Genomic DNA, 23,747 nt, shown 5'->3' on the forward strand with positions numbered 1-23,747 from the left:
TCTCACCTGCACTCTCCTCTCTCACTCTCACTCACTCTCTCTCTCTTTCTCTCTCTGTCTCATCTTCTCTCTTTCTATTTACCCTCATCCCGATCGATGAATCTCGTCTTTCCCGTGGGGGGTGGTTTCTATAGGACAAGGACGTATACCACCTCTTGGAAGTTGTTCGTCTCATTCACGGCCAATCCTCGGTACGATGGACTCATATCAGATTTTCACCCTTTCTCTTCATGGACATCTACGTATCTTGTGCGCTCTTGGTACTTTATATTTGTCCTTTTTGGAATATAATTGAAAGTGACGAGTACGTAACGAGTAAGACGACGACGACGACGAGTCGACGCGTTCAAACGATCGATTCCTTCTCACTCTCTTTTATCTCTTTCCTTCTCCCTTTCTATTTCTTTCTCTCTTTTTTTTGTTCTTTTTTTTTTTCTCTCGTATCTTCGGGAAATGAATATTGCGTCATCGGTTTGTATATTTATACCTACGGTGTTGGATTATGAGAAGGATGAAATATATATATATATATATATATATATATATATATATATATATATATGTATATTGATTGTGGTAGTCTCTATTGCGTCGTTCTCTTTTAATTTTATTTTTTCTTTTTAAATAGGAAATGATGGGAAGATATGAGGGAGATAGGTGAAAAGTGTAATTATCACATCTACGCGTGTTTTTGTCGTATTTTATTAAAATATTTATGAGACGCTTAAAACTTACACGCGCAACGGATAGGGACAGTAAATAATTAAATTAAATACATTTTCCGACACACAACGGTGCATAGGAATGACCGTGCTCAAGGTTGCCATTACTTCTTTTCTTCTTTTATTTTTTTTTCGTATACTCTTATCCCGTTAACAATATTTATATAATATGGAAAACACTTAATATAGAGAATTTCGCAGGATTCTGACGAATGCAATTAACTAAATCCTTTATACATTTTTACATCATATTTTTATATCGTTGTAATGTTATTGTGTGTATTTAACTATTCCACGAGCAAACGATTCGTCGTATGATGCAATGAAATTCTTCATCTATATTAGTATTAAGATATTTGATCGCATTTATAAGAGATTTTTATACATTATACGGATTTATGTATTTGTAATTGCTTATGTTTTCATCATATTCCTTTTCTATATTATCACTTCGGCAACCGAGAAAAGTGGCCTCGATGAAAGCAAGCTTCTTTTCTACGTTTTCAAATAAATATGAAACATTAATTGCGAGGTCCATCGAATGCATCCCTTCGTCGTAAAATAGGACGTTTCTGCATTCGTTGAACTTCGCAGTAAGAAACCTACATCGAAGTTAATTACATTTCTCAATGATCCTTTGCCTTATTTCATCTCAAACGAATTTCTCGGTCTGGTTTGGTCATTACGCATCTTCCTCTGTAGCAAATCTCGGTCATGTGCGAGACCTTCGTTGTCGTAGATGTTCTCAACACTTTACCAAGTATTGTTTCTGTTGTATTGTGTTGACTGATCTCCGATGTCGTTGGTAATGTCGGTTTTGTTGTCGTCGTTGTCGTTGTTGTCGTTGTCTTGATCAGACTCGTTGGTGTTACGGTCACCATAGATTCATCTTTGGATAAAATATCATGCACCGTGGTGTCTAATATCACTGTTGGATTAGAATGATAACCTGACGTAAATGAATTATCATCAATATTTTCAACAACGATCGTCGTTGGAGTCTCTTCTTTCTCAAATTTCATTAAGGAACGATCTCCGACTTGATTTATCTCTTTTTTAACACTAATAGTACTAGCTTTCAGTGGGGAATTTGTTTTAATGTTATTGTCTTCGCTTGAATTCTCCGAGGTACTGACCTTATTATTTTTCTCCTTGTTCAATGATTTCTCATCGGAGCTCTCCTTAATATTTTCTTTAGTTCCCTTAAGATCATCGAATACAGTTTGTACGTAATCCGAAAGAATTTTAATTTCGGGATCTTTTTCTTCTTCATTCGTCGTAACCTTTGTTAATGTTTTACTCCAATCAGCTGTTTTCCCATTTTTATCGTAATTCCAAGTGGACAAGAGAGAATGGTTTAAGGCTATCGAAGGATCCGATGGATATCTAACCTCACTCCATTTAGCACGGTGATTCTTCAGATAAGTGATATTGTCATTGTCCATTGACTCTTCGGTCTTTGTACTTTCAACAATAGGAGAATCCTCTATTGTCGTATCAATCGGTTTTATCGTTGTTGTTTCTAACTTTTCTGTGATCGGTGTAGTTTCTAATGCGGTATCGATAGAGTTTAGATCATTTAGAGTTGTTTGAGAATTATTGAAATCGCTGGAAGTTGTTCCTGTTTCTTGAATTGTCGGTAATTTAAAATTTTCTGTGGTATCCTTCGTGATCGAATCTTTGGGATAGATGCGTGTACCGTAATACTGAGTGGTAGTTCTTAAACTTTCTTCAGGGTCAAGTGTTCCTTCCAATTCCTCCGATATAGTTGTAGGTATATTGGTAGTAATACGTGAAAATTTGTAGTTTGTTGTTTCTACTTCTCCTTCTTCTTCTTCAATCGAAGATGTTATTGGTGTTGATGTTTGCCAAACATTTAAAGGTAATACCGTACTAGTTGATGTCGCCAATACAGGTACTAAAACTTCATCAGTTTTCAACATTTCCTCAAGAAAATCTTGTAACGCGGATCGTCGGGATCCGTCACCGGTTGATCTCATAATATTAAATTCACTTAGATTAGGCCTTGTCTGCCGAATCGGATTGTATTTGTATTGATCGTGCGTTAGACTATTAACAGCAGCGTTGATATGTTGAGATTCGGCCGTCACGAAATCATCGACGATTGGCCTTACTCGTACTCGTACTCTTTTCCTTCTATTAGTCTGCATAAAAAAATTATGATAAGATAATGATTAATAATTTAATCAAATTAATTAAACATTTGAATAGAGAACATTGTTTACCTTTCTGACTGCACCAGGATCCGCAGTTTTCTTTGGTATTTTCTCACCGTCTTCGTTATCCGTAGGTTCCCTTGACAAATTATCTTCCTTCGATCTCCATTTGTCATGATCATCATCATCATTTTCGTACGAACTTACTTTTTGCTGACGTTTCATTGGATTTTCTGTATGATCGCGTGCCATCATTTTTTGTCCAAATACCGTCGTGGCCTTTATCATGGACTCTTCTTCGTTCATTATCGATTTTGTTTCATCGCTATTCTCTAATTCCGAGGAAACCACGTACGTTACTGAATTCTCCGGACGAACCGTAATAATATCAGCTACTTCTCTAACGTTTCCATCTTTCTTACGTGCCTCGTTGAATCCATCGGTAGCATAATTAGTTGCAAAGCTTGGTTGAAAAGAGGTCCGAGATAATTTGGTAGACCATTGACTCTCGGCTCCGTAGATGTCAGCAGGCATCAATTGTGAATTGCTCAATGTCGTTGATTTTGAATGTGTTGAATGATCATACTTTTGAGGAGAATTACTTGCCAGTTGAGTTTGATCGTATTCATCTTGTTGTAATTGTGTTTGGGGAGATACCGCTCCAAAGTTCAATACAAAGTCCTGCGGTGGATACTGAAATAATTATTTTATTTTTATTTTATTTATTTAATACTGGATTACATTTAATTCTATATCGCGGACTCCTCTATAACATGAATCCCTACAGTGCGAATTCCTATAACAAGCTAACCATTGTGTTATCAAGTATTCTTTGTATAGAAGAAAAGAATTGTTTTCAATATTTATATTTTTGTCTCACATGAAATAATCGTAAATTATTTCGAGGAACATACAAATTTTCTATGATGTGAGTTCATATAAACCATTTAATAGTGTTTATTTTACTTACATTTTCCGTGGCTGATTTATAATTTTGATCCGGCTGATTATAAGTTTCACCAAATTGGGATAAACTTCCAAAATTTTCATCGTAAAGAGTTTGTTGTTCTCCGATTGCTGCTGGATGTGGTGGAAGTATACGCGGATAATTTCCCTCCAATGGTACTTCGTTATTTGCATCAAAACCGGATTCCGTTGTGCTGGTTGTTGTTACACGTTTCCTACCTCCGGGTCGACGAGTCCTACTTCGACTTCTATTCTGTTTGATATCTTCTGGTTTATATTTTGGTCTTACTGTGTACACCGAATTATCAGGATTTAATGTTGCCGGTGATATATTTTCCGTTGTCGTCGTTGTAATTGGCGTCGTAATCGGCAGTATTGTTGATTTAATTAATGGTCGTCGATTTGTTGTTTGATATTTCGGACGATTTTTTAAAGAATGATTTGGAGGTGGATCGTATTCTATTTCGATATCTTGAGCACTGCCAGAAGGCTGCTGTTGTATCTGTAATATGAAGTTTTGATTAATTTTTATTAGAGAATTACCAAATGCAACCGATTGCCTATGATCATACCTCATTAATTATTTTCTTTGCGGATAGTTTTTTAATACTGACAATGAGTCTAATATTTAATCATAAATATAAATTATTGTTATATTTTTATTATTTATTAATTGTTTATTTTACCGCAAACATACATTAGACAATAAGTTTAATTGAATCTGTTAAGTTATATGTAATATTAATTTGCGTGAACATTTATGTCAAATAAATAGTTTAACTAGTACGATTTTGGCAACTTCCCCAAAGTATATCAATGCAATATTACTTGGAATCTCATACAACCGACATTACTTGAGAAAAGAACGTGTCAGTGTACAAATGAATTGCAGTTATAATTTAAATCTCGTAATAATGCAATATCTTTTAGAAAAAGATACTGCGAAAAAAGTATGCAAGGAGTACGTGTTTATATCTATGTTTGAAATGAGGAAATATTCTAATTATAAGATGGGTTTTAAAAAAAAAAAAAAAAAACGGATAACGCATTGGATAAGTATTATAACCGATAAGAAAATACTGTGAAAAAGAAACTTACGGGTAAATTGTTTACTTGCGAAAGTATTGGCTTGAAAGTAACAGGTGGTGCGTGGAATCGATTGTCTACCGGATTCACTGGTCGGAAGCTAGGAGGTCTTATAAAGCCATAATCGATATCTTCTTCTAATGGTTGTTCAGTAGTCGTGGTGGTCGTAGTCCTCGGCGTGGTCGTCGTAGTTGTCGTTGTTGTTGTTGTGGTCGCGATTGTTGTCGATGGCGTAGTTTGTTGTACAAAAGGCCGTTGTCTTTGCGAACCAGCTTGAATCTTCACGTACTCGTAACCGCTCGTTTTAACTTGGCTTTGTGGTCGAGATCTCGATTTAGTTCTGTGACGATGTATATTAGACGACCGTGGGGAATCTTGATGATTGACAGCACTAAAACGCACGTATTCGTCTTGCGAACCTCTTGGACGAGTTTGCACAACCGAATCGGAATGCGTACGTGTACCAACACGGCCACGAACACGTTGTCGTATTACAACTGGAGTTGTTTCCGTTGTCGTACTGGTTTTCGTTACCACCTTTACAAATAAAATATCCTTATTATTAATTTTCAATAGAGTAAGGAAATAAATCATGTAATTTATTGTGGATCAAGGTGATCGGATTAAAGAGAAGGGATACATTCTCTTAGCATTTGCGTCACCAACTCTATTTATACCTATTTCATCTTTTTTCATGATGTTAAAATTTTATATCAGATATATAGGGTATATCCGGAAAGGTAATATACAACCCGGTTAAGGGTGATTTTACATTTGAAGATAAATCGTTAAGAAAGAGTAAGATTTTTTAGTTTGGGGCTACGTTTCTTAAATAATCGTGTTTGAAAATGCTGTGAAATACGCGTACATTGAATTACTAAAAAATATAATATTTTCTAGTGATAGTAGAGTAAGTGAGTTTGTAAAGTAGATATTGTTTATACGTATATGTGGGATCGAACATCTCCATGCTAAATGTAATAAGTATTCGTGAGGAAATTTGACCGATGATCCTGGATAGTTTAATGGATAGAGCAGAGGTCTGAAAAGTGAAAGATCCTGGATTCGAACCCCCCGTTTCAGAGACTTAATTTTTCCCCGAATCCTATATATATATATATATATACTCTATATACTATATACTAATGAAGCAAATATTTTACCGCATTTAATGGTTCTTCCGTCGATGGCGTTAACAAATCATAAACTTGTTGTTTCTCTGGTGGAAGAGGGATGAATATCGGTTCTTCATTTTGATCTGCTACGTTGCTACTTCCATCTACTTTTCTATCTTCGACTTGTCCAAAATTACCACTCTCACCAGTCGGAGGATAATTCAAATGCGATTGAACTGGTGCTACATCGTAAATTGGAGAATATTGTTGAGCTGTTTTATCAATTTTACTTCCCGGATTTTCCGAAGTACCACTTATACCAAAGTCCGTATTTTCGAGTTTCTCGGCGTAATAAGCGGTGTAGTCTTTAGATTTCTGAACGGTAGGTTGATTACGAGTCTCGCTGTTTTGTGCTTGGTAATTAAATCCATTGATCGGTGTTTTTTCAAGAACACTTTGGTCCAAGTCATTTAATTGACTTCCATAAGCGATAGGATAGTTCGCTTCTTGTGGATAATTTTGTTGACTCTTAGAATAATCTTCCGATGCAACTGGCGTGTTGTAATTCGTTGTAGTTTCACGAAGAGGTGGATAATTTTCGGTAGAACTGATACTCGTTGATGGATAATTCTCTTGGGAGAAAGCATTCAGGTTTGACAAAGGTATACTTGACTCTTGTTGATTAGAATTATGCGAATTTGAGCCCGATTGTGAATATGGATCCGTCGATGAGGAAGTGATCGATTCGTCGGGAGCAGTATGCTCGTAAGTCGCAGCTTGGTGTGCTTGAACGTTGTAATTTTGATCATAGGCCTGTATTAAAAAAAAGAAATATACATTTTTGCACGTATAAAAAAAATATGAGATAATTTTGTCATTAAATTGTATAATCCTCACCTCGGATTGATAAGCCGTCTTATCGTTATTCCTATGTTTCTGACCTCTTGGTCTTTTATGGTGATCTGCGTAGTTATATTTCTCTGTAGTTTCAGAATTCTTAGATTTGGTAGGTTCGTAAGCAGTGGAATCATTATATGATTCGGTAGTAGTTGTATATCTCGACCCACTTCTCGTTCTGCTGTAAGGTCTTCTAGATCTGTCTGCAGTCGTTCTAGTAATAGACGTCGTAGGTATTGTGGTGGTAGTTGGTCGTGTGGGTACTATCCTACTCCTGTTGAAAATTCATCGTCGTGTTAATTTTCATATTATATTTATATATATTGTTACATCTTTTTAGTAATTAGATTTACCTTTGACGTGAACGTGGTCTATAAGTAGTCGAGGGTGGTCTAGCTGTAGTAGTTGTGGTCGTAGCCTTTGTATACGCTGGTGTTGTTACAACGTGTGTCGTTGTAGTGGTTGGTATCGTTGTCTGCTTCTCTAGCAAAGAATTTACCAAGCCAGGTAGATGGGGTGAAATCGGTAATTCAGCAGGTAAATTATATTGCGTTGGACCTACAGATTCTCTCACTTCGTTAACATCATTCGGAGAGATTAGAGATTGGAAGGAATTGATCAGATGAGGATCTGATTGCGTATATGTGTTTTGGTGTTCGACAAAAGAGTTTTTGTTGTTGTTGGCATCTCTGTGTTGAGCAAGTTCATGGTTAATCAAAGCTAATTGTGCAGCTAAATCCTGTTCTTTCGTTGAGGGATCATCTAGTGTTCTCAACGAGTGTTCTGGATAATTCGGTGTACTCGAGTAAATTGCTTCCTCTTGATAAGCAGACGCAGTGGTACCTAATCTAGTTTCGTGTGCCAAAGTAGGAGCTACAGGTCTGGAATCTTCATTGTAATATGCCTTTTGTTTGGACTTTCCAGCTGGAAGTGATGATTCGCCTCGGTAAATAGTGTCGATTACAGAAGGAGGATTATTATCTCCGTACGATTGCCTAAAACGGAATCTAGAACCACCAGGATTTGATATCGTCGAATACGAAGTATCGTACTTTGGTGTACTCGAAAATTCTTGAGTGTAACCAGCTGTAGTTGAATGTTCATAGCTTAGGGTAGTAGGATCTATCCGACCCAAATTACTTCCAGTACCATCGATATAAGAATTTGGCTCTATAAGAGGCGTCGGGTTTGGATTATGAATAATTTCTGGTGTATCAGGTTCGGGAGATGAAGCATCGATCGTGTTCACGACAACGGATCCTATATGAGGAGCTGGGAATGGGATTTTAGAATATCCTGGTGGTGGATCGAAGCTTAGCGGCGCTACGAAAAAAGGTAACTTGTCGACCTTCCTTTCAACTCGATTGTGATCGATAGATGATAAGTACGGGAGATCGAACTTCGTATAACCAGCCGGTGGATCTAAATTCGTTGGTCCTACAAAGACCTTAGGCGTGTTAGGTACGACTGTGTCTAAAACTGCTATAGTTTTAGCGTCTTTAAGAATCCTCAAAACATCCGCAATTTTGACTCTGTCTGGTGCCATGCTATCACCACCACCCATGTAAACGGAAAGAGGAGGTTGATTGGGCGATGGTGGTGGAGTTGTAGTCGGTGGCTGTTGATTGATTCTTGGACGTTGTTGTCTTACGCGATTTCTGTGTTTTATCCTATGGGTCGTTTCTTCAAGATGCTGTCGGTGTAACTGCTTGTTACGTGTCAAAGAAAGCGCTTGAGTATCCGGCTGATTTTGATCGACGTTCGGAGCAATCGTGCTCGCTTCCTCTTGCCTCTGTTGTTCTAATTTTCTTTCTTCCTCCAAAGCACGTTGAATCTCCAATTGTTTTTGTCTCTCCAATGCAGCAAGTCTCTCTTTCTCTCTTTGCCTTGCTTCTTCCTCTTGTCGACGTTTTTCTTCCTCTTGCCGACGCTTTTCTTCCTGTTGCCGGCGTCTTTCCTCTTTCGCACGAGCTTCCGCGATTCTTCGTCTCTCAAGTTCCTCCAATCTCTGCTTTTCCCTTAACTCTCGAAGTCTTTCAAGTTCTCGTTGCTTCGCTATTTCTTCGATTTTCTCGAGTTCCTTTATCCTTCTTTCCTCTTCTTTCTGTCTTGCTAATTCCTGTTCCTTTTGTAGAATTTCTTGCTCAAGTTGAGCCTTCCTCTCCAGTGCTTTCTCCACGTCTTCTATTCGAGCGACCTCCTTCGATCGTTCTTCCTTTGCGAACTTCAACTGGTCCAAAAAATCTCGACCGAAAGTATCTGGCTCTCTCGTCGTTTGCTCAATTTCATCGTTTATTCGATATTGCTGCTGCTGGTTCTGATGTTGCTGCTGTTGCTGACGGAAAGGATATTGCTTTTGTCCTCGAAATCTTTTTGGTTGAACTCTTTGTTTGGCTAAGGTTTCTACAGGAACGTAAACTAGTTGGACCTGAGAGGAATGAATAAGTTATATATACGACACGTGAAAAAATAAAACAACCTAGAAAGATAGAATCGTTAAACGGTATTCACCTCCTCGTTTTCGTTCTCTGCATTTTCAGATATGCCAGGAGTACCTTGTACCGTTTGACCTTTCACCTGTTTTCCGGTTGGCCGATATTTTTCTTCCTTCCCGACGAAGTCTTTAACGTTATCACGAATATCCTCTACCTGGGTCAATTGATCAAGACTTTGTCCTTCTCTCAAACCATCTTCATGACCTTCGTTGTAATTGACTTGACTTTTGCTATTATGCGAGTTTCCAAATTCTTCAGATTTAATGTTTAAATTCTGATTACCCCTTATTGGTTGATGAAACCGCTGTGGTCCTTGGCCGAGGAAGTTTTGAGCTGAATAAATGGGTGGAAGAGCATCGGATGAAGGTAACGGTGGTACCAGCACGTCCGAACTTAAACCCGATACACCTGATAAGTTTGGTATCGTATTTTGTTGAAGCATGCGCTTGTCATTTTCCGGGCTACTAAAGCCACTCGGTAGAAATGTTTGAGACTAAAATTAATTTATTAAAACGAAGAATTAGTCAAATTATTTTACTATATTGCATATATGTACTATGATATTTTTAATTTTTTAAGTGGATAAATATACATCCTAAAAGTATTGACATACATTTATAACAACATTGTCTATATTAATACCTGCAATAACTGTTGTTGCGTTCTAAGTTGTTCCTGCAATATCAGCAACTTTTGAATATTCTCTTGAGTCTTTTGCAATTGCAAAAGTTGTTGCTGATATTGTTCTTGAAGTGCCGGTGGTAAAGAAAGAGATGAAAGATGTGGTAAAGAAGGACTTCCCGACGAAATAGCTCCATTTCCACTATTACTCGGCCTGATTTGACTGGAAGCACTTCTTGGATTGGCCAAAGGAATCCAGTCGCTGTTCGATACTTGTCTAGACCATCGTTCCCCGCTGGTACCACCAATTCTTATGTATAGAATCAGACCAGTAGATAGTAGTATCAACGACCAGCACCTCCGCACGATCTGAATAGACGAAATCGAGGATTTCAAACTGTTTTCTTGTTACTTTCACAAACTTATTTCGATAAAAGTGATTCGCGATTATGTCATCGGTTTTATTTTCTCCGTGTAATAACAACTCTTCGACTTGGGAATAAATCAAAGGAATTCGTAGAAAGTCAAAGATGATAATATCATACGGCATATCGTTGCCGTAATGATAATGTCAAAAACGAAATAAAACCGCAATCTCGTCTTAGTCGATCACGAAATATATAAGAAATTCTTTAAATTTCTTGCGGGATACCGATAAATTATCTTCCCTCAATGCTATTTTCTGATGGATCCTTGCGGTTTATTAGTGGTAACGAGACACCGAAGTTAAACGTAGTACTTCGTAAAAACTTCTCAATCTTTTCAAATTATTATTATTCGTGATATCTCGTACGTATTTTTCGATTTGCCAATGGATACTATCATTTTGTTAATTACGATTAGAAACTAAATAAAATCATTCTTTCTATGAGGAAACAATGAAGAATAAGTGCCATCGATTTTTCATCTCTGAGACTTTCAATCTATATGTATGCCTGTATGTGTATGCGTCTCTCTCTCTCTCTTTCTCTCTCTGTGTGTATACGTGTGAAAATACGTTATCGATTCTCGATACAATTTTCCGTTTCATTTCCGCTTCCGCAAATTCTTAATCGCCTTTCGAGAAAGATTTTCTTATGTTTCTAGCGACACGATGAACCGTGAAATTTGTAGTTACATTGGATGAAATCATTTCGAGAGGAAGAGGAGAGGTAAAGAAAACTTTTCAACTTCGGTTCTTCAAATTATCGCGATATATTAATATCTTCTTTGAACGTTCTAGATTCATTTTCCCGCTTAAACCACATTTTATGTCCGTTCCAATATGCTACAGTGAATGTAGTTGACCTTCTCCTTTATGACACTGTTCAACGGAAATTCTATTAATGTAATAGATATATGTATACACATCACAAGTATTCTAAATATTTCACGCTAAAGCGAAAGTAATTTAAAAGTAATTTTTCTAAAATTATATATACGTATATATGTGTTCAACTTTTGAATTCAATTTTTTTTGTATTCATAAACATTTATCTTTTTATCACACAATATTATATACATAATACTTTGTTAAAAAGGATTAAATTTCCAAAAGTCTATTATATTTTGTTTTTATTATAATGTTATGAACTAAACATTTTTTTTCCATTAAATAAAAGTTCCATTGCGAAACTATTTAAAATTCGAATAGAAAAGATTTCAAATTAAACAAACTATTTTTAAATCTTTCTAAAGTTATATACATATGTACACAGTAGACTTCCGTATAACGCAAGTTTCTACAATGCAAATTCCTATACCGTGCCAAAGATATTGCGACTACTATATCATGTAACACAATTTTTCGTATAACGCGCTACATAATAAAATATAGAAATTTCTCGAATTGAAAAAATTCAATTTGCAGTAATTGAGGATTACATTTCTGTCTTTGTCTTTATTAATTTCTTCTCTTTAGTAATTATATTTTTGTAATTATATATTTTCAAAACTACTAATATCAAGAATATTTTATGGAAAAGAATTTATATCTGATAGATATATTTTTTCACGAATTAATTGTAAATTATCTTAAGGGAAAAATAAATCATTTTATAGGAGAAAAAAAATGTTCGACCGACCCGATTTCCTATAACACGAATTTATGCATCGTGTAACACAGTAACCGCGTTATATGGAAATCTACTGTATTTGTAAATCAGTCATTTCGACAAAATTCTCATTCGATCGAATATAAATCCCGAATGAGGGACGTAACATTATCGCTTGTCATTTGCCAATTTCCTCTGAAATGTCAAATCAAATGACTAGAATAACGGTTTAAATTAAAACGAATATCAGATAACGTATTTACTAATAAATAAGTGCTAACATATAAAATAAAACATTTCACCGTTCTCGAGACTGTAAATAAACATTGTTATCATCATTATAATTGTTAATCATTGCTGTCATTATCACCTTTAATATTGCCATTAGGAGAGTTGAGATCGAGTTGTACGCGAGATCTGGAGTGCAACCAAACTAACGAACTGTGAAACGTCTAAAAGCATAACAGCATACCAGTGATTTCTAATAAATACACATAGATGAGCCGAGTTAACTTTTGCCGGATCTTTTTTACCGTGATTGTTCGCATTTATAATTAATTAATCGTAAATTAATGTAAATTGAAAGTCATGCGAAGGAGAAGGCGATTTTTAAATACGGAGAAAAAAAAAAAAGAGAAAAAAAAAGTTTAACAAGTTGGAGCTTTTTCTCGCGAATAAAGAGAAAGTTTTTGTGTCGAGCTTGAAACAATCATGTATGTATAATAAGTACGTACTACTGACATCATTTAGATTATGTGCCACGATACACGGTTACGAACAATTTTCATTGCGGAAGATCGCGTGTCCGACACGCCGTACGATTTTTCTGCTTTCTTCGCGAAATGCATTCTACGACGAGCATGGTATAGCTAGTTTATGCATATATATATATCTATGTGTGTGGTACTTTTAGAAAAAATAAGTTTCTCAAGTGTGAAATAATCTAGCGATATCTTAGGAATTATTTAAAGTGTAAAAAGGCATTCCTATAACGAGTTTAGTTGCATAATATTTTGTATATTCTTCTTGAACGGAAAAATCATGTTGTTTTTTTTGAAATCGAACAATGTTTTAGTCAAATAGAAACAGAAAATAAAGAAATGCAATTATTTCGATAAATTACAACTCTTGTTTGGCACATTTTTAATTTACGTATATGTATTTTAATTTTCTTTCTCTCTTTTGTTCGATCATTTATAGTTTAGTTGAAAGGAAATATAAACAAAAAAACGTTCGTTCGATCGATATATTCGATGAAATCTCTATAGAGATTCATAATTCCGGAGAAATTACTTTCTTTCATTCGAAAGAAACTTATAAATGCTTGGAATGATTTTTCTAGTTGCCTGTAAAACTTTGCAACATGACACGTAACGTAACGCTACGAAGAGCAATTTCAACGTTAAACTCGTGCAATTATCGATCCCTTCTGTTTGTACAGAACGCGTGTATTTAAGAAGGCGTTAAAAAGGAGGTCGGCACCTTTCTCTCCTTGCCCGGAATCGACACGGCATCATCTCATCTCTTTTTTTTTTTTTTTTCTTTAAACATAGGTGAGACATCGCTGTGCCAAATTATAATAGAATAACATTTGAATTTATCTTTGAATATTATACATATTTTATTATTTAAATATATTATATTATATTTAAGTATTCATTAATGTAAAAAAATATATGCATAGTAATAAATTGTTTGTTTTTGTTGCCACAAACAAACAATATATATAATAATTTAAATTTTAAATAATATTAATATATTCAAGAGGTATATATATAATATATTTATCGTTATCTAATATTTGATTCATGTTAATAGAAAAATAATATTTGTTCGTCTTCGGTTAAAAATCGTAAAAGTTAAATAAGAAAAAAGAAATTTTGTATTTTTTAAAAGTTAAATTTTTCATTCGAATTAGATTATATTTTACTTTAATATAATTTCATAACATTTAATTACATTCAATTATATTATATACATTTTATAATAAGATTAATATCATACGTATATATGTTATTGATATGAAAACTTGTATATCTTATAAAAGATTGTTTCCTATAAAAATTTCTTTACGCCAATTTAATCATCAAAAATTATAGTCCATAAACAAACGATGTTGAAACTTTATCAATATATTTGTTAGTTTCTACGAGATAGAATATTGTAGAGAAGATCGATTACAATAACTTAAAGTGATCGTAATACTACACAGCCGATAATTTCGTAAAGAATCATTAAACTATAATATTTAAGGATAATCAATGTTTAAACTAATATATCCGTCGTGTTCTGTACTGGTTATCTCAATGTGAGGTGTTTGAAGTACTATAAATAACTTCAACGTGTTCTATTCGTAAATCGAGAGAAATTTGAACAACATCGAACAACTTAAACGAAATGATATCTATTAAATACGTAACATGATTAAGGAAACACCAAAGAAAATGTCATATTTGCAACCTTCGGAATTTCATGCTCCACTTATTCGTATGCACTGCCTTTAGTTTCTTGAACTTTCATTTCTCCTTCATGTATCGATAAACTGACCATTCGATTGAAACATGTAGAATCCAACGATTAAAATATTCTCTTTAAATAATAATTATAACTGCGTACACATATTTAAATATTAACATAACTCGAACGTCTATTCTATGTTATCGCAAGAATGCGAATTTTTGATAAATCGATAAGAATGATGAGAATTATGTATATAGATATATACATAGTTACGTTGAGATATCTTCCGGATACATATATACTAATATAGGACGTTATTATTGCTTGGATACCACATGTCGGCTGTATGAAATTGCATACTTGGAATAATTACGGATTGGGAACTTACTATTGCAACGAAGTAGATTTCAAAGGAGGATGGAGGCTTTTGAGATCCGTATAAGAAAGAAAGAGAGAGAGAAAAAAAAAAGAAGAAAGTATATTCAGTGAAAATGAAAAAAAAATCGAGACGAATAATGATTAAAAAAGAAGAGGAGAAAAAAGAAAAAATGTAAAAGTATCTTTTTTTTTTTTTTAATCAAACCTTTTCTCTCTCTTTCCACTTCTCTTTTAATTAAATAAAATATAATTGTTTATGTGCTTTGTTGTCATTGAATAAAAAAAATATAACGAAAAGAAAGAACAATGTAAAAACATCAGTTAAGTATTCATATCTTTTTTAATCAAACCTTTTTTATTCCTTTTTTCTTCAATTAAATAAAATATTATTTTGCATATAGTGTAGTACTTTCCCAACATCACCGTGTTGGTATTGAAAATAAAAGAAACATAGATACAATAACGTCTAGTACACTGAAAAATGTAAATGTGTACGTGACGGTAGAACGAGCAAGAGAATTGCTCCTTTTCTTCTCTTTAAAATCTTCATTTATTAACGTTGCATCTCATTATTTCTTTCTTTATTTCTTTCTCTTTCAATAAGGAAGAATTCGAAAATTTTCTTCAAGTTGAATAGTAAAAGAAGATAGCTTTTTTTTTTCCACTCTAGTTAATCCGAGCATGGAATTGTTTCCATCGAAGGACCGGTTTGTTTCTCTTCGTTGTTGGCTGCTGTTTGCTGGTGCTGATGCTGATGCTGGTGCTGGTGCTATTGGTATCACAGAGAGTAGGCAGCAGTATCTTACATGAATGGACACAGGTTTCATCGGTGTGCCACTTTACGTATATATCTCTCGTCGATAGAACTTTCTTCGTTGGCCCCACCTTTACTTTCGCCTTCGAACTTTTTGAGAGTGGTACCTTCCCACCAGTTCTTTACATTTGTCTCTTTTCTTTTCTCGGATCCGCTCGAATCATATGACTATATTTTTCTTTTTCTTTAGAGAGAACGAGAGAGAGAAAGAGAGAGAAAAAAAGAGAGAGCGAGTGATGAAAGATGAGAAAGAGAGAAAGAGGTACGTACACGCCCGTCCACAAGAGTTTCGAGTTTTCAAAGTGAAACTAATAACCGGCTATCCGCTCGGAAAGTAATGTAGAAACATGAGAAAAATCTCTTGATAGAAAGGAGTGTGTTCCTTCGTTTCAAACTGAAAATGTTTATCATCAGATGAATGTAATTTTATGATACTTAGTGAATTCTTTCATGGGTTTATCCACGTACGTGTATTTTGTAAGATTAATAGATATGCAATATTCTTTATTATTTGTTAATATAATAAATTTTTTTCTTATCCAAAATTTTCCTAATATTATTACTAAGTTTAATTCTTAGGGATGTTTTTTTTTTGGACAGGTTTAAATTAAATGAACAATCTCTTTATCCGTTGAACGTTTCGTCCCTATATTGGGACTTCCTCAGCAACTCGATAGTTATGTTCACCAGTCAATCTAACATCATTTTTCATTACAGTCATAAGTATTTACTATTTTATATATAGAGTCAATTTTAAACCGTTATCCTACCATAACTTTTCGAACATTATTTGTATTTTTTTTTATTTTTTTTTGACAGAAACACAGAACAATTATGCAGATAATTATGACAGTGGAACAAGGGGGAAAAAAATTGAAAAAAAAATAATTGATTGCATGATTATAAGAAGTTAAATTAATTTCTTCTTATTTTTCTCTCGATTTTTTTAATTTACAGGTCAATCGTCGTCATTAGCTGTACAATTTGAAAGGAACGAAATTTTTTTTTTCTTCGTAGTTTCTTTTATTCGTACAGAAATTTTTGTCGAGTAACAAAACATGTATATATATGAATAAGGAACAAAAATGAGGGAGGGGGGGAAAAAACTTCAGATATAGATCCGGGAATGATTTGCGACAGGTCGAGCATGAAAATGAAAACCTTCCAATTGCGTAATCTTGTTCAGCAATGATATTGAGATTTGATCGAGAAAGGAATTACCCACACAGAGAATCACGTACCAATAAGAGCAAATATATCTATGCTTCGTGCTACATTTATCTCTTCCTCTCTCTTTTTTTTTTTCTCCTATTTTCTATAAAACGGAAAGAAAAAGAGAGAGAGAAAAAGACGGAAGAAGAAACGAAAATGTGGAAACTGTACAGATTGGCGACACGACATAAGACATCTAGGAAGATAGATGTTCACCGACCTCTTGAATTGCGACATAAGGAACGAAGCTGTTTGTTCACACACTGACCCCCATTTCGATCCCTGAGGCGTATTCGACTCTCCGCTGACTACTTTGTTCATTATATTTTATTTTTCTTCAACAGGAAGAAGGATAAGAAAGTGCCAATGAGTTTGACTATAAAAATGACTAAATCGATTTATATAGTTGCATTCCTGCAAGTCATTAAACATGCACCCGAGCTCTCTTCATTATTTGAACAATAATCAATTTATTATTTTTATTATTTTAATACTATAATTTAATTAACTTATGACCAAAAACCTACGCCTTATCGTTAAAAACAAACAATACAATTGTCACAATAATGAATTATAAAAGTGGTATAAATAAAAAAAAAATGGAAAAAATTCAATTTATGATCTTTATTATAATGTAATTAATTGTAATACGAAATAAATCCTAAAATCAATTTTATTCAATTTATCGTTTAAGTTTTCTGTTTTAATTATTATATATTTAAATAATTACCTATTAAATTGATGATAATTTAATACTTTTGTCATATATTTTTTGTTTAATTCAAGTTTACAACAAGGTGGAGTAGGTATCCTATATTTACGTATGCAAACACAAATATACAAAACGAGAAACTTTACAAGATATAAGAAAGTTAGATAAATGTTAAGGAAATATAAGTTCCCTTCGTGATTTTCTTTTGGAGCCAATAAGAATATAAAAAGAAAGAAGAAAACAACATCAACAACAAAACTCGCTTTGAACGAATTTCTTTTTCTTCATTCTTTCTTTCTTTCATTTTGTTTTTTTTCTCTTTCAAATAAAAGCTCGAAAGTTATTTCAAAACTTAGGTACGATATTTTCCAAGAAATGACGAACGAACGGTATGTAAGATATCACTCCCGTCAACTCACCATTGTGCAGGGTGACTTTGAAGAAATTGTCGCGACACCGTCGTTTCACCACCCCTCCTCCTCCTTCCTTTATCTCTTATTATTCTATCTTTCGTGACAGTAGACAGACAAAAATGTAGTTTCTAATAAATAATAGATATTTATTACTGACAATGTTCTAGATGACACTCTTCTATAACACTACACCACGAATGTTCTTGCATATCCTATACTTATTTGTTTATCTATATCTTTTTCTTGTATATATTGTCTTATCTTAGAACTGAAGAAGAAAATAATGAAAACGCAGGTGGTAACACGCAACAAGGTGGTATCCAACTTGAGGTATACGCGTACGGTCTTAGAAACGCGAACAGTTTGAAGGGGCTCCATCGTAATGGAGAGTCTATATAGACTCCCCTCCAAAGAGAGACAAGCTTTACCATAAAGCGTGTACTCGATGCGATCTAGACGAAACGTGATCGAGGAGAAAGCCTCTCCTTCGATTGGCCACACAGAACGGGATCCTGTAAATATACTTGGATGCACTTTTCGAAAATCGGAAGGGATCGATCGTACTTATATTTCTTTGATCGATCACTATGACCTTGTTCTCTTCGATCTTACAATCTAACTCATATCTGGATCATCTTACTTGATACTCGATGACGACGAAATCTATGATTACCTTTCTAATCGTAAACGCCTAAAAGAAATTTTTATATTCTTATCTTTTCTTTTTTTTTTTGTTTATTAATGAACCATAATGGATCCCCGTGAAAACGTAAATTGTTTATTGATAGACTCCTTTCTATTCGAGTAATGGCATAACTAATTAACGATGGCATAGTTAACGTACCGAGCACTCTACCGAGATTACACTTTTTTTTTCTCCCTTTTATTTTTATCTTTTTCTTTTTCATTTACGAATTACACGCAAGTATGGAAAGTTAAAGTGAGGTTGTTAAAAAGTTACAGAACATTTTTCTCCACCTCCCCCTTTTTGTTTGCTTCTTTTTCTTCTTCTTCTTTTTTTTCTAAAAGATTTGAATGTGTCATTTTGCGATAGAAGTAAACTAAAAAGGTCATCATCGATCTTTCCTCGGCTCAGGACGCACAAGCGTAATCTGCATCCTTAACCATGTACGTTAAAAGGAATAGCTTTTTAGCGTTTATAAGCAATGACAATGATTTGCAGTTTCACGTAAGAAAATTGACTTTTCAAGAAAATGGTCACTTGGAGTAGTCATTAAATGATCCATCAAAAATAATGTGGAAATCGAACGGTGAAGATAAACGGGAAACTGAATATACAAATAAAGGGTATAAAGGAGAGTTCTTAAGTATCTGGGTCTCGAAGACTGGAAATATCCTTCCCTTTCACTGGCTCAAGTCAGAAAAATCGGTACGAATTACTATGTATGTGTACGTACGATCCATTAGGCCGGAACATACACATAGACGAAGGAAAGCTCGGATGTAGTAGATAGATATATGTATGTATATGTACTTAAATACGTACACACGTTTCCGCAGAATCCTTTTCGCTTCTATACGTGTATGTATATGGACTAGGAGTTATCATGCATGCATGGATGTGCTTAGAAGAGAGAAAAAGCGGTAAAAAGTAGTCGATCTTAAACCCGTAACTTCTCGTATATGTAATATCTCGTTCGATGAAAGAATTTATCTTGGATCCGCGAAGTAAAATACGAAGATTTTCTTCTATTTCTTAGAGCTTAGAACATTCGAACGTAGAATAGAAAGGAATGAATTTCAAGGTCAACGTACGATGGAGAGGACTCGTCGAATTCTCCACTATCACCTGTGATACATATGGTTCGTGTCACTGAAATACTGATTATTTAATTATTAAATAAACTATTTTTTAATTCACACACACACATATATATATATGTATTACACATTATCTTGTAAGTGATAGAATAATTTTAGTTTATGCATACTATTTCAATCTTTGTTTATGCATGATGCATTGATCTAAGATTACTGGATAAAATTAATTATAGCTTTTTTAAGATTAGTTTTAGAGCGTTCGTAAAAAAGTCGAAAGTACGGTAAAATATAATTATTATGAATATAATATCATTTATTATCATACATAAGAAAGAAATGAATAAGTAATAAATTTGAAAGTATTTTTAAATGAACTATACAACGTTATAAATATCTGTGTATAGATATTTAAAAAGAAATATTATATACGCTTCCACTCAAAAGTATTTATAGACATCTATCATTATTATTATTATGTATTTTTTCTTTGCACATATTACCTCGTGATCTTTATTTGTAATTAAATTTTTATTATGTTGACATTGTTTTTGTCAATTAAAATTTGAAAATAATTCTAACAAAACTATAAATCAATTTTCTTTAGAACCAATTATTTTTTCAATATCATTACAAACATGCGATAAATAATAAACCACAACTTTACTTTAATTGGAGACATTATTTTTAAAAATTTACAAAATTGAACAAAGTTGTCATAAATAATAAAATGTGGATATATAAATAAATCGAAGATTTAAAATTATTATACAGGTTAATATCTTGTCTTTTTACTCTCCCTTTAACGGATTCTCAATCTCTCCCATTACTTTTTTACTAACATCTTCTCACACTAATTCAATACTACCAAAGAGGTTGCATCTTTTTACCACCTCTCTGAAATCACAGCACACGATTTTTGTCTTTTATTTCTTCGAACGAGTCACCTATCCATTTTACACTAACCGTGCCCATGTTGCTTGACTTTAGTGATCTGACAGAAACTAGTAACGTAACGTATATAGAATAGAACCTTGTTTATTTTAGACGCATAATAGAACATCAAAATTGTGTAAAAAAAATTGTGTAATTAAAATAAATAAAATAATTTTTCGTTAATAAAAAATAATGTTGTTCCCAATCATCAAACATGACATATTTAGGGTAATCTAACACTTTAAAGCGTTAGTCTATATATAATATATATATATACATACGTTGTTACTTAAATAAATAATGTTATTTTCTCATTCGCAAAGATTCGCATGGTAATTATCCAAAGTATGAGGGACAATTTGCCCATTGTAAGATACAATGGAAATAACGTCAAAAGATTACTTCTTTCTCAAGTGGCACTGGGTGGATCAACTTCTTCTTTTCACGGATGGCTTGAGACTCATTCTTGTTTTAGTAGAGGGTAATTAACAACGAAATGGAAAGACAAAAAGTATAGAGAGTAGGAAAGTTTTGCTTTTATTTTCCTAGCGGCTACGATTTCTCTGTTTTCAATTTATTACTTTTTTGACACACACGCGCGCGCGCGTTTACCCTCATGCACACACATATATAAAAAATGGATGGTTTTATTTACAGAGGCTTGGTTGTATCGAAGACACGAAATGAATACGCAAGATGCGATCATCAGTGCGCCGTATATCCGGTCATTGAATTCGAACTCTTCTTCTTCTTCGTCGTCTTGCCATTGTATGTACAGGATCCCTGCTGTTCCCTCCCTTTCTGCATTTTTCATAAGATATACATCACGTTCTAGCTAGAGCTAATATCGAAAAGGAAATCTCTATTATCACGCATATATACATATACACGCAGAAACACGCGTGTGCTCATACAATCACCTTATCGTCGGAGATTCAACGGAATATTTTTCAAATGCAATTTCCTGAGAGGAATAACTCTCGTTTAAATTGAGAAAGTGAAAGACAAACGTTACATGTGCCGTTTTTTTTTTTTAAATGAAACTTCTTAAACGACGGTAACAATAAAATTTTATAAAAAGACGTGAAAAAAGAGGAGCGGGAAGGAAAAACCAACAGTCTATTAACAGTTAAACGAAATTATGAAAAAAATTCTAGTGTTAGTGTGATGTGTGTGTATGTATGTATGAAATACGTCGATCGATAGTTGATCTAAATGATTGTTAATTCATCAGAGAATATGTAGTTTAGAAGCATGAAGTATAAGTTTGACGTACCTTCCTCTTCGAAATTCAACAGTAAACTGATTCATTGTCCTCTATGAAAGTCAGTTAAATTACTTTTATTGATTCTTGTTTGTAAGACTTTCTAAAGAATAAATATTGTTTTCGTTATACATATGTAACTTTCGGAAAAGTCATATAAACAAAAATCAATAAAATAATTTTAACTCATTTTCATAGAAAACAATAAGCCAATCTAACGGTAGATTATTTATCAATCATTCAAGGTATATCACACGCATTAAACATTTATCACGCACGAAGGCTACACAGATTCCTTTTCTAAAGTGGTATAAATCTAATTTTGAAAATAACATGTGTTAAGACTAGTTTCGATTTGACATAGATGACTTCTTTTCATATTGTTAATAACGAAAACCAATACGATATTCTAATTAATTCATCGACAAAAAATTTCGCTATAAAATGCTAATTCATTTATAGTTCAAACAAATTTAAACATATTTATATCTTAATAAATATTATTCGCGAATTTATTCAAAATCGTGTCCTTGAAAAGGATTCGTCTAGTAAGTTCGTAGCAATTCCTTAAAGAAGAGAGTTGAAAATTTTCGTAAGAGAGTTAGTGACTAAGTGACCCATACTACGATTCCTATCAGAAGTTGCATAAGAGTAGCACACGTTCCGGCTGCCTCTCACTTTTCTTTATCGTGTCGTTCGCTAATATGAAGAGATATAGAACCACATTGGCGTGCTCGAACAAACTCGATCGAGATACATTCCCGATACATAACATACATACAACTTGGTGATGTCAAGACAAGAATGATGATTTTCAAAAGTTTTGAACTAATCGGAATAACACATTATCATTTTTATCATTATCATTTTTCTTAACACTTACCTCGGAAATATCTAGTCAAGTGTAGGTTAATTCTAAAACCATTGAAAATTGCCATCGAAACAAACAGCCCATTCCAGAGACTTTCACCCTTTCTTCAACGGTTCAATGTACATTATATGAATACGTGGTATGTTAAGAGAACCATCATAGTATCGTAGAAAAGTAAGTTTGACTACTTGAATGTTACTAGTCGCGTGTGTCCTTGCGAAATAGAATCGCACAAGAATATATTTCTCTTCCTCTTGCGTATATACATCGATCGAGCTACTTTTCACCGATTGCACTGTTTGCTTTTTCCAACAGTCTTGTAACTTCTTTATCTTTCTCTTTCCCCACTGTCTTTCTCTCTTCTTTATTCTTTTTTCTCTCTTTCCTTCCATTTTTCTCTATTTGTCTTTCTTTTTCGTCTCTCCTACATCTGTTTGCGTTGAAACATACCTCTCGGGCTTGTTACCTTTCTCTTTTGAACGTTTCCTTTATATTCTGTTCTCGACATGGCCTTTCTCTTTCAAGCGATTCCTTCATTTTCGTTCTCTGAATGAGAAGCCGCAACCCGTAGCCCTAGAAAAAGATAGACGAAATTACCATTCGTCTTGCCAGTGTTTAGGGCTAATTGATCGGTAGCTAGACAATAGATTTTTATTCGAAAACCAATAATGTTGGGATTACTGCAAGAGAAAGCTATGCCGCCTGTAAAATAATACAATGCGTTCTATCTTCTTTTCCAATTCTTTTTTTATTCCTTTTTATTTTATTTTTCTTCTTATTCTTATCCTTCTCTCCT

General features: G+C 33.8%; 1 protein-coding gene across 1 annotated transcript; it reads right to left on the reverse strand.

The window, feature by feature from the left end:
• Positions 1 to 577: 577 nt before the first annotated feature.
• LOC106786554 lies at positions 578 to 23,459 on the reverse strand. The gene is made up of 9 exons (XM_014748061.1): positions 23,402 to 23,459; positions 10,101 to 10,483; positions 9,475 to 9,951; positions 7,317 to 9,391; positions 6,115 to 7,237; positions 4,964 to 5,488; positions 3,870 to 4,367; positions 2,969 to 3,592; positions 578 to 2,887 (listed from the first exon to the last, which is right to left on the reverse strand). Exons 1-9 carry the CDS (start codon positions 23,457 to 23,459, stop codon positions 1,370 to 1,372), a joined length of 7,281 nt encoding a protein of 2,426 aa, XP_014603547.1. The 3' UTR covers positions 578 to 1,369.
• Between the last annotated feature and the right edge of the window lie 288 nt (positions 23,460 to 23,747).

The sequence above is a fragment of the Polistes canadensis genome, unplaced genomic scaffold (assembly GCF_001313835.1).
Source record: "Polistes canadensis isolate GaletaPanama2010 unplaced genomic scaffold, ASM131383v1 scaffold_77, whole genome shotgun sequence".
Lineage (NCBI taxonomy): Eukaryota > Metazoa > Arthropoda > Insecta > Hymenoptera > Vespidae > Polistes > Polistes canadensis.

What these genes read in the sequence shown, in the direction of transcription:
- LOC106786554 (XM_014748061.1), bottom strand. Translation starts at nt 23,459, where the DNA reads ATGTCGAGAACAGAATATAAAGGAAACGTTCAAAAGAGAAAGGTAACA. An exon ending in AAAGGTAACAAGCCCGAGAG is followed by an intron (nt 10,484 to 23,401) that starts GTATGTTTCAAC and finishes GAAAGTAACAAG; the next exon opens with AAAACAGTTTGAAATCCTCG. An exon ending in AGACCACGTTCACGTCAAAG is followed by an intron (nt 7,238 to 7,316) that starts GTAAATCTAATT and finishes AATTTTCAACAG; the next exon opens with GAGTAGGATAGTACCCACAC.